This window comes from Mauremys mutica, chromosome 12 (assembly GCF_020497125.1).
Source record: "Mauremys mutica isolate MM-2020 ecotype Southern chromosome 12, ASM2049712v1, whole genome shotgun sequence".
NCBI classification, from domain to species: Eukaryota; Metazoa; Chordata; order Testudines; family Geoemydidae; genus Mauremys; species Mauremys mutica.
The window spans coordinates 41865440-41881779 of NC_059083.1; the positions used below are offsets into that span (position 1 = coordinate 41865440).

The 16340-nt window shown below is 48.8% G+C and overlaps 2 protein-coding genes across 3 annotated transcripts in view; both read right to left on the reverse strand.

Moving 5' to 3' along the window:
* The window catches only part of LOC123345053 (zinc finger protein 883-like), a 902586-nt gene that overhangs the window by 708284 nt on the left and 177962 nt on the right, over positions 1 to 16340 (reverse strand). The window lies entirely within an intron of this gene.
* On the reverse strand, positions 1051 to 14650 carry LOC123345058 (E3 ubiquitin-protein ligase TRIM39-like). Of its 2 annotated transcripts, XM_044981676.1 has the most exons (7): positions 13918 to 14650; positions 11822 to 12602; positions 10275 to 10370; positions 7174 to 7404; positions 4570 to 4592; positions 4375 to 4481; positions 1051 to 3431 (listed from the first exon to the last, which is right to left on the reverse strand). In XM_044981676.1, the coding sequence occupies exons 2-7, from the start codon at positions 12230 to 12232 to the stop codon at positions 2908 to 2910; spliced, it is 1392 nt and encodes a 463-aa protein (XP_044837611.1). In that variant the 5' UTR covers positions 12233 to 12602; positions 13918 to 14650; the 3' UTR covers positions 1051 to 2907. The 2 variants fall into 2 exon arrangements, with proteins under 2 accessions (XP_044837611.1, XP_044837610.1); XM_044981675.1 differs by lacking the exon at positions 13918 to 14650 and having other exon boundaries at positions 11822 to 13012.

The following is a 16340-nucleotide window of genomic DNA, read 5'->3' on the forward strand; positions in this document are numbered from 1 at the left end:
AACTGCCTTCCCAGTGCCGTCTGCCTGGCGACATGTTAGATGGGGGGAGCAGGTCCTTTGGTGTCTACCAGCCCAGGCAGCTTCCTCCCCGCCGCCCCACATTCACAGGAGCAGAAGGGATAACAGGAAGTTTTATGTAGACCACTCTGCTTCAATAGCTACCGGGGAATTTGCAAGGCAGGGAGCTGACACAGTGTCGGCTCCAAAATCCACTCTCTCTCTCTCTCTCTCTCTCTCCCCGCCCCACGCTCCCTGTCACACTCCACCCCACCCCCCTCTTTTAAAAAGCATGTTGCAGCCACTTGAACGCTGGGATAGCTGCCCATAATGCACCACTCCCAACACCGCTGCAAATGCTGCAAATGTGGCCACACTGCAGCACTGGTAGCTGTCAGTGGCCACACTGCAGCGCTTTGCCTACACAGCTGTACGAAGACAGCTGTAACTCCCAGCGCTGCACAACTGCAAGTGTAGCCAAGCCCTGAGTCAAATTCCATGATGTTTCTCCCTCTCTGCTTGTTTTCAGCTGTGTGTGACTGCATGCCTCTATCCTGGGTGCTGCATTTCTTACACAGGATCAGAGCAGCTAAAAAGCCTCTTGTATCACCATGACCCTGGATAAAATTGTTTCAATGGTTAATTACCCTCACTGTCTAAAGCAGGGGTACCCAATTTATGGCCCACGGGCCATACACAGACCACCAGAGCATTACATAAGGTCCATAGCCTGCTTCAACACAATATACTAACGGCCAATTCATTAGTGTTTTGTCATTAAATAGACAATACTGTACATAGAAGAAAACTATCTAAATATATATGAAACAAACTGAACTTAAAATATAAATCAATATGGGAGACTTTAAATCTTATTAAAATATGCAAAATCTGTTTGGTCTACACAAGGTTGAACTTGGATTTATATAGCCCTCCTGTGTAATAAGATTGAGCACCACTCTAAAGAAATTCTGACTTATAAAATATGATCGTAATTCTTTGCCCCCCAAGATATCGATGTAAAAATGTTTTGATAATGGCAGATACAAAGTGTTAAAAATTATGCATTTTATTTTTCATTGATTTCACAGAATTCAGCACTGAACCACAATTTAACTACAATCTTAACTGTGGTTTATTTTGCCTATTGCCAGCCCATTGTTTTAAATATTTTTACAGTCTAGACACACAAAAATTATTGCTCAAGTCTCTGGTAAATTAGTTTTGAGGTCTGTTCCAGATCCGGTGGACAATAGCAGTCTTTCTGTTGATTCAAAAAAAGAACAGGAGTACTTGCGGATACAGACTAACACAGCTGCTACTCTGAAATCTGTTGATTCAGAGGATCAGACTGGCATGCTGTTACAGGCAAGTTGCATCTTAGGCGTATTTAACATGCACAAATTCAGCTTTGTGCGGTCGGTAAAAATGGGGAAAAAAAGAAAAATAACAATATAAAAATTGCATCTGTAATGCAGGCGATTCCGCCCGCCATTCAACTCAATGAGTGTTTCACTATATGAGGTTTTTGTTTTACGTGCTAACTGCGGAATGGAATCCCCGTGTAAGATGAGACTTGCCTGTACTCCAGAAACCTGAGTATTGCAAGTTTTAAAAGGTAGGATATTTAAGTGATGAAACTTCAGTTTCAGTGCTGAACAAACTTGTACCTCTAGAAAACAATATTTGAAATTTTTTAAAGCACAGTTGGGATTTAGCCACACAATTCCCACTGAAATTTAATGGGAATTCATTCTGAAAACTGTTTAAATAGCTCTTATTTTCGATCAGCTATAATTTTAGGCTTTGAAGTTAGACACATCTGCAGATCTCTTGCAAAATCTTGTGGAATGTGCCAGCTCCTTAGCAAAGGTAGCTTCATACACATATGTAAGATCTAATGTTATGCCATTAAAGGCAGCTTTTGGATTTTTTTTTCTCTCCGGCAGCAGAATCAAGAAAAACAATCATTTTAGGGTTCATTGTGTGGCATTTTCCCAGTGTTCCTAGCATCATTCACTGTCATTATCTTATCATTCAATTTTAGCAGCCTAAAGTCCCTGTCCCTACAACTGTATGATTTTTAACTCTGCACATGTAAGCAGTCCCATTGAAGTTACTTGCAGGACACACTAATGTCATTACCTATTTGCATAAAGTTAAGCAAGTGCTTAGGTGTTTGCAGGACCAGTGCCTAAAATTTCAGTACCTTTGATTTTGAGTGCCCCAATTCAGCCACCAGGAAAGAGACTGCTCAGCTAACTCCCTCTGAAAACAGTGTGGCTGCTTTAAGGCATCTCTGGTTGGGCGTTAACAAAACTGAGACACCCCAGAAATCATTGATCACAAGAGCCGCTTTTGAAAGAGCAATGAAAAAGTCAAATGTTTGATTTAAAAAAAGGGGAGGGGGGGAATTTGACAACATTTTTTCTGAATTCCCCACAGCCTGTGTTTTTCAGCCACGTATGGAGCTGGTCAAAACTACTTCAACTGTCAACATTTTGGTGAAAAACAATTAATAAAACTTGTGATTTAAAAAAAGAGTAAAATTGTCACCAACTTTTCTTGGGCTTTTTTCCCCCCATTGGTCACTTTTTCTAGAAGTTAGCCAAATGAGTTATCATTTTGCTACATATTTTTTCACGGCTACTTTCCTCCCCTAGAAATCCCTTGGGCAATCAACATAGTCTGTATCCCACTTCACCATCTCCTGCCACATGGGTTGGGACCAAATCTACTCCTGCATTCCTCACCACCGCAGTGGCCCCTTCCCCATGGAGCCAGATCAGAGCCCCAGCAGGAGGAGAGTGTGTGAGTGGGGGGAGGTATTGGTGGAGGGGGGAGTTTTTTTACTTGGTGCTCCTTCCATGTGTGTGCCTTTGATTCCTACTGGAGCTAGCCCAGAGACTTCTAGATTGTCAGCGGAGCAGTGTTTTCACCTCCCCGATTGAGGCCAGGGCTGAAGAAAGGCCGCAGAACCCCATAGAAGGCTCCGCTGTATGAATACAGATGGGTCCTGTCTGTCACATTGTAAAATGAGATCTCGCCTGCCTTGTAGTCTAGGAAAATCCCCACCCGGCTGGGCCGCACGCTGACAGTGAGGGGGGTTGGGTGGGAGATCAGGGCCTTGTACTTATCTCCATTCCTTAACCAGACTCTCCAGAATCCATTGCTAGGAGACAATATAACCTGCCCCTTCCTGCCCACAGATTCTCTACACACCCCCACGTCCCACTCCACCTTGTCTCCCACCTCCACCTCCCAGTAACACCTCCCTGACGTGAACCTCCTGGAACCCAGCACCATGATATAAGGATCAAATCGCTCAGGATTGCCGGGCAGGTCCTGTCGCGTGCCTCCGTGTGTCACGCTTCTCCTGTCCTCAGACAGGATGAGGTTGGGGTGAGCCGTGTCTGGGTCGAGAGTCACATCCACTGGAGAAAAAAGAGAGAGAAAATGTCACAGAGTCACTGCTGAGGACAAGGATTGGTCATGGTGATTAAAGGGAAATTAAACTGCACCTCCATTAATATTTCAGCTACATAGAGTAAGAGTCATGAAAGTTAAACTGGGCTGTGGTGGGTGGCAAGGAGCAAAGGAAAGTTGGTTTTGTGGATACAGAGCTGACGGATCCAGGTTCAATTTACAGATCTACCACAGACTGCTTGTGTGACATGGGTGAGTCACTTAAACTCTGCATCTCAGGTTCCCCTCTGTAAAAAGGAGGATATGACTCCTTTTCTCTTGCCCTGTATTACCTTACTTAGACCAGTTCTGCTTGGGGCCTCATTCAATGCCAGAGGGCAGAGTCCCATATACTTCAGTGGGCTTTGGACTATATGAGAATTGTCTTAACATACCAAGACCAGCACTTTTCAGTTCACAGTGTGCTGCAGATCTCTGCTCCAATGGTGGCATCATAGGTGGTGTTCAGAAGAGGGAGCTGAAAGCTTTGGAACTTGGGGCTTTAAGCACCAGGAGGCAGTTTGGCATTGTGGGATAAGCAAGCCAACATTAGCTGGATGTTTCTGTGCAAAATGCTTGGCAGTGATGTAGGTAATGTCACCTCCTATATCACTACCATTAGGTTTCAGAGTCGATACTCCATTGAGATGAATAAGAGCAATTCCCTACTCTTAGAGCTATTGAGTCAGGCTATCTGCAGACTCAGGCAAAAATCACTGCTTCAATTTACCCTCAGATTGCATTTATAATATTTTCTTGCTAACCATGTGAGCTGTTTTTAATTTTTTTTAAATGGAAACTGATAGTCTGGAGAACAGTTCTGAGGTTAAGGTTTGAATTTCATGGCAAATTCCATGGTGCAAGGATCATGAAACATCTGGGGACGTAAATATAGGAAGAGTCTTCACTTACCTTTGAATTTCCTTAGAATGTCAATAATATCAATGCTAGGAATGTTGTATATGTTCTTCAGTTCAGTAAACACAGCTTCAGGTTCCTGCACTTGAATATTTTCACTCCTAAGAAGAACACAGCCCAACTTATCACTCCTGGGCTCAGGACAAACATTTATGCAAAGTTTCTAACCAGAGTCAATGCAAAAAGTACCTGGTCAATGTGTCTTTCGCATCCTAAAAGGAGAAAATGGAAAGAGGAATTCACATTCTGCAGTGACAGGAGGAAACCAATATTCACTGATTTTTTTTTCACACTATTTGCATCATAAACTAGATCCTTCCTTGAACTGTAAAACTCAACAATAACTTTGCATTCTATAGCTCTTCTGAGCTCCCATACATATGAGAGTATGGAAAAGCATTGTTAAAGGCTCCTGAATAACCTTAACTCTGCCCCTGCAGGGACACCAACCTCTCAGTTTCCCTTCTCTGTTCCTATGCTGAAAATGTGTTACTGCTGGGTAAGTGGTTAAGTCCCATTGGGAGATAGGTACCTAAATGCCTTTGAGGAGCTGGTCCTAAGAGCTTTTAGACATGCCGTATACAGTGCATAGATGGAGTATAGAAAGCATGCATCAGGTTGTATGCATGGGTGGCGCATGAACTCCCCCTTCGGGGAGCTAGTTCTCTGGCCCCACCCCTTCTGCCTGAGGCCCTGCCCCCATCACCCACCAGAGCGCCAAACTCCTTCCTTGCCCTGGGCCACTGGCCTGACCCAGGCCACTAGCTGGCCCAAGCCACTCCGGCCCCTGGCTGCCCTGACCCTGGGCTACCAGCCTGAGCCCCAAGCTCCAGGCCGCTGGCTGGACCTGAGCCCCGGTCGGCTTCAAGGGAGTGGGGGAGGGAGACGGGTCCTTGGAGCAGAGCATGGGCAGGGGGAGAGACAGACTGGGTTAGGGGAGGCTTAGCCTCCCCTTGCCTGTGATTCCCACTGCCCCTGTTTTCATAGAATGACTCCCATCACCCTAGTGTTTGGTCACCTCATAAATATTAATGGACCAGCTCCTCAGTTGGTGAAAATCAGTGGAGTTCCACCAACGTCAGTGAAACACAGATCATCACCAGCTGAGGATCACATCCAGTGAATTTACTCTTGCAAACATCAGTTGGGTTATACTGGTATTAACCCCATTCTACAAAGAGAGGCATTAAGTAACTTGCCCCGGGGCACACAGGAGATCTGTGGCAGAGCAGGGAATCGAGCCCAGGTCTTGTGAGTCCTGCGCCAGTGCTTTAATCTAAAAAATATCCTTCTTCATTCGCCTGTACCACTGCCCTGGAAGACCTTGGTCTTGGTCCATGTTACAGAGTTAGATCGATGTACATCACCTTGTGTCAAACCTATTTGCGCACGTGTCTCCAGCCAATGTAAGTGGCCCTTCATGGTGACACTGAAACCACCTCCCTGAACAGCAGTGAGCCAGCAGCGTGCGCAAGCATGGGTGGGGGGTATCACAGGCCAGTGGAGGCTGAGCCTCCCCAAACAGCCAGGTGTGGCCCACCTCCCCGAGGCCCCCTCCTATTTCCCACTCTTTCCCCCTGTGGCCTAGAGTGGGGCGGGGGGGGGAGGGGCTGGCCTGTGGCCTGAGACTCGGGGTGGCTGGGGTTGGTGCTCGGGCCACCCAGCCTTGGGGCTGAAGGAACTGGGGCTGCACTGCCTGGCACTCCAGGGCTGGGGGCGCTAGGGGCACTGGGCCACGCCATCTGGTGCTCTGGGGCTGGGGCCATGCCACCTGGCACTCCGGGGCTGGGAGCGCTCGGGCAGCCCAGGGCTGGGCAGGGCTGATGCTCGGGGGCAGGGGTGCTTGGGGGGGGGGGGCTCGGGCAGAAGGGGTGGGCTGGGGGCTAGCCTCCCCGAATGGGTGAGGTGAGTCAGGGGCTGGAGCCAAAGACAACATGTGGGACTCCAGCAAGAGGGAAGGAGAAGCAGTGGCTATAGGGCTGGGGGGAGGAGGAGTTCAGCCAGCAGCCAGCCACCCTGCTGCTTCCTCCCTTCCCAGGCTGCAGGGACATACAGATTTTTTGGGGGCCCGTGCCCCTGCTTGCATGTCCCTGTGGTGAGCCATGATCAATGCAGAGCGAGTGTAGACACTGCATGACCTATGTTGACCCTAACAGTCCTCCAGCAGCTATCCTACAATGCCCGACAGTGACCACTCTGGTCAAAACTGCGAACTCCACTGCTCAGGGGTCACAGAGACCCGAAGCCACCCCACCTCCTTTGCAATTCCTGCATATTTTTGAAGGGCCTTTTTCCTGATTGCCCAGCTGGGCAACCACATCTAGCACCTCTGCCTTGTTGTCCGCAGCTGCCCAGCCGAACATATCGGCTACATGCTCCAGATGTGCTTCTGCCTGGAGCAGACAGGAGATATTGGGTCTCGTGGGCCTGTGGGCAGAGGAGGCTGTGCAAGCACAACTACGAAACAGCTGTAGACACATGAATGTCTACAAAAGATTGCACAAGAGATGCGGGAGAAAGGGTAGAAGAGCAACAATTCTCTAGCAATCTTTCATCAGCAGCAGTGATCCTATGGAGGATGGTGACATGACAGCTCTCGCAAAGCACATGGGAACTTTCCTCTAACAAAGCAAGAGAAATTCTGGAACAGATGGACCCTCCAGCCTGGGGTTTTATTATTTAGGTAACAATAAAACTGAAATAACTATTTCTTCCTTGGTCATTAGATCCAATGCCAATGGCGTGTGATACCCGTTAATTCAGCATGGATTGACGGGGCGGGGGAGTTCTCACCTTCAGCAATGCGGCAGCCGGTTGCTGACACTTCTCCTCTATCTCCATGATCAGCTTCTGCAGAGAGGAGCACTGTTCTGAGAGCTTTATTATATTCCCATGCAGCTTCTTCAGGGTCTCTTTCTCCTCCTTCCTCAGTTTCCGCAGCAGCTGCTCCTCTTCCTCATTCAGGAACTCGTGCAGCTTCTCAAATTCGATCTCGATGCACATTCTCTGATAGTGCGTCTTCGCCTTCGTTAAAGGTAAAAAGAATCGAAAACAGCCACAGAAAAATATCAGCCAGTTTGGGGTGGGGATAAATGTAAAGAGGGTAGTGATGCAACATGGCCCAGTGAATAGCCCCAGAAGGTTCTACTTGTTCTGCCACTGAGCCGCTATGTGACTTCAACCAAATCATTTCACCCCTGCCTCTGTTTCCTCCCTCACCTTTGTGTGTCTTGACTTTTTAGATTGTTAGTTCTTTGGGCAGGGGCTGTTGCTTACACAGTGTGTGGATGGTGTCCAGCACAGTAATACGCAGTTCTCATCTTTGAGATCTATGGATGAGAAGTGCTATGTAAGAGCTAGGTGTTATTGTTTAGCAGTTTGCATCAGTAGAGTTCTAAGTGTACTAAAAGGAGGTCAGTATCATTACCCCCATTTTACAGATGGGGAAACTGAGGCACAGAGCAGGGATGTGATAGGTCAGGGTCACCCAGCAGGCCAGAGCCAGGAATAGAAACCAGTTTTTCCAGAGCCTCAGTTCAGTGCACAGAGATTCTCAAACTTCATTGCGATTCATTCACCCCCTTCTGACAACAAAAATTACTACACAACCCCAGGAGGGGGTGTGAAGCCTGAGCCCACCTGAGCCCCACCACCCCAGGGCTTCAGCTCCAGCCAGGGGGCCTGTAACCTGAGCCCCACTGCCCAGGGCGGAAATCCAAGGGTTTGGGCTTCGGCCCTGGGCAATGGGGCTCAGGCTTCGGCTTTGGCCCTGGGCCCCAGCAAGTCTAAACCAGCCTTGGCGACCCCATTAAAACAGGGTCACGACCTGCTTTGGGATCCCACTCCACAGTTTGAGAACCCCTGCTCTAGACACTAGAGCATACAGGGGCCCCTGAGCCTGGTTGAGTCTCCTGTATTACTAACCAGCAACATAGCTGCCAACTCGGGGGAAAATTAGTGGGTGCTCCGCACCCAACAGCAGCCAAGCTCCCCCCTCCCCACACCCTTCTCCCCCTCCCCAGCACGCCACATCCCCGCTCCTCCCCCTCCCTCCCAGCATTTCCCGCCCCTCTGCCGCCTAACTGCTGTTTGGCAGCGCTTTGGACTTTCCAGGAGGGAGGGGAAGGAGAAGGGACATGGTGTGCTCAGGGGAGGAGGTAGAGAAGAGGAAGGGCAGGGGTGGGGACTTGGGGGAAGGGGATGGAATGAGGTGGGAAGGGGCGGGGACTTTGGGGAAGGGATGGAATGGGGGTGGAGCAAGGGCAGGGCAGGGGCAGAGCGAGGGTAGGGCAGAGGCAGGGCCAGAGGTGGGGAGGGTCAAGCATCCACCATGCAGAGGGGAATTCAGCACCTATGACCCGCAATGTTAATTAAAAACCATTACATGGCACAGTAACCAAAGCCATGGTGTGCAGCCCAGTGGTGGGCAGCTGTTGTTCTTGGTTTTTTTGCCATGGGATGAACATCACATATTAAAGCCCCGAAGACTATTATTAATTGGCTTATCACAGTGCATAGGAGCCCTAGCTGTGGAGCAGGCAAATACGGAACTTGGAGATTTTATGGGCTTTTCAGTGTCTTGCTCCTTTCTCCATGCTGTGCAGTTTTAACCTGCTCCAAACTACACATCAAGCAGGAATTCCATCTCTTTACACAGCACCTGGGATGTTTTCGCCCATCAATCAAGCGTGAGTTACTAGGTTCCCTTGACGCGATTCACTCCAGAAAATAGCCCCTTCTTGTCACACAGCGACACCTGCTCGTCATCGCTTGACACTTCCCTTCTTACAATTGACAAACAGGTTTTCAGCGACCAGTATTTTTAATTAAAAAAAAGAACGGAGATGCAGCTGCATCAGCGTTTCTGGTCTATGTGTGCGACGAGAATCACTGGGCCTGGTAGACGGGAAGAAGCTGTTTCTAAACCATCAGAGGAGCAAGGCTCTGCAACAGCTTCCCAGTAAGAGCAGTGGGGGCAAACAACCTGACCAGTTTGCAGATGGAGCTTAGTCAGTTTACGAACAGGATGCTCTGATGGGGTGGCTTGTGATGCAGGCTGGACTCAGTGACCCAGGAGGTTCCTTCTGGTCCCGTGTCCCTATCAGGCACTGAACTGGGACTTGGGACATCTGGATTCTATTCGCTACTCCACCGGCGAGCCACTGGGTGACCCTGGGAAAATCTCTGTGCCTTTGCTGCAACTCCCACCCTATGTCTATTTAGATTTAAACTCTCTGGGGGCAAGGGCATTTTCTTATCAGAGCATTGCAGAAATGTAGGGCTGGAAGGGACCTTGAGCGCTCCCTGTCTGAAGCGCACCCTAGTGCTATGGTGCCTTGATCATGGGTGCGGCTTCTTGGTGCTATAAGGATACAAGTAAGTAATATCGGTATCTTGCCATAGTGGGGGGTGGGGAGGGGACATATAGGAGGTGCTAACTGGAGAGCAATTACACCAAATGACCACACGATGGCGGAATAACCTGGAGAATGAGAATGTGTTTCACAATTACTGGGTTGCAAGGTATTATGAGCTGCTGGGGGGGTGGTAGGGTGATCAGACAGCAAGTGTGAAAAATTGGGACAGGGGATGGGGGATAAATAGGCGCCTATATAAGACAAAGCCCCAAATACTAGGACTGTCCCTATAAAATTTGGTGACATCTGGTCACCCTAGGAGGTCGGGTGGGGGGCTGATTCCCAGAAGGGCTGGGGACCCAACCAAGTGGGAGCCAGGGATGCTAAACTCCACCAAAAAAATCAGGCACTATATCTGCCCTCATGCATGGCTAATCCCAAAGGGACAAAGCCTCCTCCTTGCAGTCTTTTGCCAGAACCCCCAGGAATCCTGCAGTGGCAGCAGGCTTGTGAATGGTTAAAACCATGGGGCCTTGCCTTCCAGTCAGCTGTCTTCTTTCCCTCCTGGTATTTCAGCTCCCAAGCTTCCTCCGTCTGCTTTTTCAGGAGCTCCACTGCTGTCTGCAGCTTAATCTGTCAAGAAAAGCACAGCTAGTGAGCTCTCCTTAAATCATAGAAAATCACCACACACAGGGCAAATTTGCAAAGGCAAAGTGCAAAAGCATTGCATCAGAAGAACGGGTGTGCAATAGTTGTGCATGTGCACACACATGTACACACACACAAAACACCACAATTGACACCCTTACAATAAGCCTTTGCATGGAGAAATTGGTGCGTGAATTAACTAATTTATTTAAATTTATACATAAACTCACTTTTGCAGCCATCACCACCTTTCGCTGCAGTGTGGGGTATGGATCATCTAGATATATCTCACTCAATCAATATCTGGCTACTGCAGGGGCCTTAGCAGTGCTGCACCTTGCTCCCTCCTATTCTCTACCTGTGATACACAATAGCTTCGTTTCCTGGGGGTTGAAATCAATGGTGCCAATTCAGACACTTCTTGTCGGGGGGCAAATTCTGGTCCCCACCTCGAAGCAGGAACCTTGTTCTGGTCCCCTGCCCCCCGCCAGGGACGCCAGATCTCCCTCAGCCAGGAGTCCCCTCTCTCTCTTACCCACGTGGTGCATGAGCTGGTGCTGCCGGGAGTAAAGTTCTCAGCAGACTGCCCGTGCGTCAAGCTACAACAGCACTCACTGCAACTTGGCTTTTCCCTGCTGTAGGCAGGGGCAGCCCAGTCAAATTTCAATGGCACTGCGAACCTGAGCCAGAGAAATGCTCCGACCACTCCAGCAGCAGCTGTACTAATTTCAGTTGTTTAAAGGGGCCTTGCCTTGCCCCGTCCTCCTGACTTCACAGCCTATTAAACTTGGCACAAGTGGAAAAGCCTGGGGGAAGGGGAGCATTCACCACCTGCAGACCCCCTAATTGGCACCAGTGGCTGTCATACTTGGGTCTAATTTCAGTAGATGGGTTAGAGTGCGGGTGCTGGGAGCTGTTGGTGGCCTGTGATACACAGGTGCTCAGACTAGATATTTGGTGACCCCTTCTGGCTTTGATCTTTATGCGGCCCTAAGACCAGAGACGCACTGTGCCCCAGGGCCACAGCAGGGAGTGAGAGCTCCTCCAGACCCCGGGGGAGGGGATTTTTCTGGGGGCCCCAAATTGGCCAGGGCCCCTGGGCACAGGCCTCGTTGCCCCAAGCAGCCATCCACCACTGGTCCAGCCACACAACAATGGAACACAAGGTAAGAGGAGGACACAGGCCTGGTGGGAGCGTAGTTAGAGGAGGCAGGGCAGAGTATTTCTCAGGCACAGCTGTTTCCTGGCTCATGGGTGCTATGGCCAGGTTTCTGTGTCCCTCCCTAGGGCTGGCAGCAGCGCAGGGCAGAGGTGTGGTGCAGGAGGTGTCTCGTGTAAGTGGTGCCTGGGCTTTGTGCTGAATTTCACTGTCACTGCTGCCAGCTACAGGGAGAGGCTGAAAAGCAGAGGCACAGAGCAGAGGCACATCACCCTACCTTGTACTCCTGGGCAGCCTTCTCAATGGGAACCACAGCATGAGCGACATGAGCCTGGGAGTCCCTGCAGCTCATGCAGATGGGGGTTTGATCCTCTGTGCAGAACAGGTCCAGAACCACCTGGTGTTCCCGGCACTCCCACTCCACCTCAGGTTCTTCGCCCACTTCCAGACTGACATTTTCAGTTTCATCTGCCCCGCTGCCCGGTTGCCCCTGGGGCTTGTCCTCTCCGTGCCTAGGGGCCTTGTGGCACAGGGGGCAGGAGGTGGCTGTGCCCGACTCCCCCTTGAAGGGGATGACACAGAAGCGGCAGAACTTGTGCTTGCACCCTTTAAAGGTCACCGGGATCTTATAGGGGCCCTGGCAGCTCGAACAAACAACCCCACGGGGGCGGCGCAGGGCTGGGTTCATGGTGCCTCCGGGGAGTAGAGCTGAGTTAGCTTTCGCTTTCCTGCCTTGGGAAACACGGGTCAACAGCTGGATTGCCAGGAGCAGGTTGTTACTTTGCTGATCTAAGAATGGATCACTGCCCCAAGTCACCGCCCCCTGTGGCTTTCACAGCCTTCTCTGGCATCCATCCAGACCCTGATCATTCCCAGCCCAGCTTCATATCTAACCATATGCAATTAGTGTCAGGTAACAGCATAACAGCTGGGAGTTTGACAGTCGACTCAGGCAGGGTGTGCAGTGGGAGCAGAAAGACAAATGACTCCATGGGCAATCAGATAGTCAGGACACATCCGATGGTTGGAACTCCATCCTTTATTAAGATCTCCACCACCTGCAACACATCCAGATTCTGTCTGGAAACTGAAGGACCAAGAGCTCTATGAATTTCACTCCCTTCCTTTTATCATTGTAAACCTTTTTGCCCTGCTAGAAAAACAAACCCATTTAAAACAAAATCCCAAATAAAACTCAGAGCTTGTGAAACTGTTTGCGCTGATCTGTCATCTTACCAAGTAAATATAAATAATTCCCCTTTGTTGAAAACTCTGGTGATTTTATTGCAAGTCTCACAATATTTGATGTTTTCCTTAAAGCCCCATCTCCAGGAGTCATGTGAATGTGTGAGACACGCAGCTTTATTTGAAACAAAAGCAAGTTTCTAGCCCTCATGGTTGCAGATAAAAGCTTGAAAATGTGACCTGAATAGATTCATAGAAAGGCCAGAAGGGACCATCATGATCATCTAGTCTGACTTCCTGCACATTACAGGCCACAGAACCTCACCCACCCACTCCTGTAATAGATCCATAACCTCTGGCTGAGTTATGGCAGTCCTCAAATAATGGTTTCAAGACTTCAAGTTACAGAGAATCCACCATTTACACAAGTCTAAAGTTACAAGGGTGTCTGCCAATCTGACAATGGAAAATTCTTTCCTGATCCCAAATATGGTGAGCAGTTAGACTCTGAGCATTTCAGCAAGACCCACCAACCAGGCACCTGGGAAAGAATTATCTATAGTAACTCAGGGCCCTCCCCAGCTAGTCTCTCATCATTAGCCGTTGGGGATATTTGCTACTAGACATTGCATATCGGCTACATGCCGTTGTAGGCAGGCTCATCCTACCATCCCTTCCATAAACTTATCAAGCTCAGTCATGAAGCCACTTAGGTTCCTTGCTCCCACTGCTCATATTTGGGGCAGGCGATTCTCCCCCAGTTGTAAAGATCAAGGATAAAGCACATAGGTGACTTAGGAACCTATGTCCCATTTTCAAAAGTGACTGTGGCCTTTAGGGGTGTCTCATGGGTTCTGTCCACACCACAATAAAAAAACCGCAGCATCAAGTCTCAGAGCCTGGATCAATTGATGCCTGCTCATGGGGCTAAAATTGTGCTGGGCAAGCCTGGGTTTAATTAAACCAGTTTAGCTGAACTGTTGCAAACCCCTGTGTAGACATTCTTCATGACTGCTATTCTTATTTCAGTTGAAGAGCAGCTTATTCCAATTTAACTTTAATCTGTTCCCAATCAGTTAACACTAAAAATCAAAATAAGACAGTGAAATTAGCATCTCTACACTGACTTTTGCACTGGTTTAACTAAATCAGTGTGGAGCCACTGGGTCTGATTCCCCTCTCACTCACCCCAGTGTAAATCAGGAGTAACCCCACTGATGTTAATGGCCCAAGATGCTAGCCAAAATTCAGGTCTTGCTGAGTTGTTTCTGAAAGGAGGAAAAATGAATGATATGAGCTAGGATATCTAGTGAGTACAGAGGCAGTTGGTGGGAGCACTAAAAGCCCCCAGGTTCTGGAGAAAGCTGGGGAATTAATCGGCTCAGATCATTCTTTTAGCTCTTTTCTGAACCTTTCCAATGGTTTAGTCTATTCCATTGTTTCAGGTTTCAGCTGTCTGCTCCGGCACTACACCAGGATCCTTCTAACTCCCACGTTTCTAGTTAAGGGCTGAGTTCAGGCTGAGAGTTCTGCTCTGGTGTTTGTTGCTTGAAGTTCGAAGGGTCTACAACTTGTCTTCAATACACTATGCCATTGCCAGCATCCTTCCTGGGGCAGATTGTGGTAGTATCCAGTCGCTTTAGTTGAATGGATGAGAGTGTGGAGAGAGAGACAGAAAGAGCATATGGCCTTTGTCTCTTCTTTTATGCTCTTCCAGAGGGCCTCATGGACAACCACATAGGATCCAGGGTGGCCTCTATCTTTGAATTTCCATGCTGCATTCCCCAAAGGAGCCGGTAGATGGTACTGGAGTATTGCAGAGTCTGTAGCTGATACTTCTTTCTGTGGTGAGCTGGCTGACAAGCTTTACTCCGGGAGAAAATCTGCGACACTGCGGCACAGCAGAAAAATGCACCATCACTCCCCCCATTCCCTTTGCTGCCTTGCAGAAAATGGTTTCTGCGGGGAAGCAAAGAGAAGCTGCACCGGTGCTCACTCACCTCCCAGCAGCTCAGATGCTCAGTTCCCGCAGCCGGGGAGAGGAAAATCTCTTGGAAGTGCGGGCAGGGGACGGGGGACCCAGGGACATTAGTTGGGAGGGGGAGAACAGAGATGGAGTTGCCTCTCCTCTTCTGGATCCTAGATATTGGCATAGAAAGTGTGCTTATTAAGTTTGCAGATGACACCAAACTGGGAGGGATTGCAACTGCTTTGGAGGATAGGGTCAAAATTCAAAATTATCTGGACAAATTGGAGAAATGGTCTGAGGAAAACAGGATGAAGTTTAACAAAGACAAATGCAAAGTGGTCCACTTAGGAAGGAACAATCAGTTTCACACATACAGAATGAGAAGAGACTGTCTAGAAAGGAGTATGGCAGAAAGGGATCTAGGGATTATAGTGGACCACAAGTTAAATATGAGTCAACAGTGTGATGCTGTTGCAAAAAAAGCAAACGTGATTCTGGGATGCATTAACAGATGTGTTGTGAGCAAGACACGAGAAGTCATTCTTCCGCTCTACTCTGTGCTGGTCAGGACTCAGCTGGAGTATTGTGTCCAGTTCTGGGCACTGCATTTCAAGAAAGATGTGGAGAAATTGGACAGGGTCCAGAGAAGAGCATCAAGAATGATTAAAGGTCTTGAGAACATGACTTATGAAGGAAGGCTGAAAGAATTGGGTTTGTTTAGTTGGAAAAGAGAAGACTCAGAGGGGACATGATAGCAGTTTTCAGGTATCTAAAAGGGTGTCATCAGGAGGAGGGAGAAAACTTGTTCACCTTAGCCTCTAAGGATAGAACAAGAAGCAGTGGGCTTAAACTGCAGCAAGGGAGGTTTAGGCTGGACATTAGGAAAAAGTTCCTAACTGTCAGGGTGGTTAAACATTGGAATAAACTGCCTAGGGAGGTTGTGGAATCTCCATCTCTGGAGATATTTAAGAGTAGGTTAGATAAATGTCTATCCGGGATGGTCTAGACAGTATTTGGTCCTGCCATGAGGGCAGGGGACTGGCCTCGATGACCTCTCGAGGTCCCTTCCAGTCCTAGAGTCAATGAATCTATGAATCTATGGATCCAGCAAGAGTGGTTTGGGGATTAAGGAAAGCACAGTAAGTATGTTTCAATGGAGTCCCACACACATGGCTTCCTGGGGAACCTATCTGGGAGAGGTAACTCGTCCGCCCCAAAGCTCCTCTTTTCAATAGTAATGGCCTCAAAGTATCTCCAGCAAATCCAGCCTTGCTACTTTGCAATGGGGCCATTTCACATAGAATTAGAGGGGTAAACACCAGTCCAGTGGCAAGTGCTGGATGGAGGGGAGGGGATTACCCTTTTGAATTCACTGAGGCCTTGTCTACACTACAGGACTATTTCGAATCTACTTAATTCGAATTTGTGGATTCGACCTTATGAAGTCGAATTTGTGTATCCATACTAAATACACTAATTCGAACTTCTGAGTCCACATTAACGGGGCCGGCGTCGACTTTCGAAGCGGTGCACTGTGGGAAGCTATCCCACAGTTCCCGCAGTCCCCGCTGCCCATTGGAATGCTGGGTAGAGCCCCTAATGCCTGCTGGGGGAAAAAATGTGTCGAGGGTGGTTTTGGGTA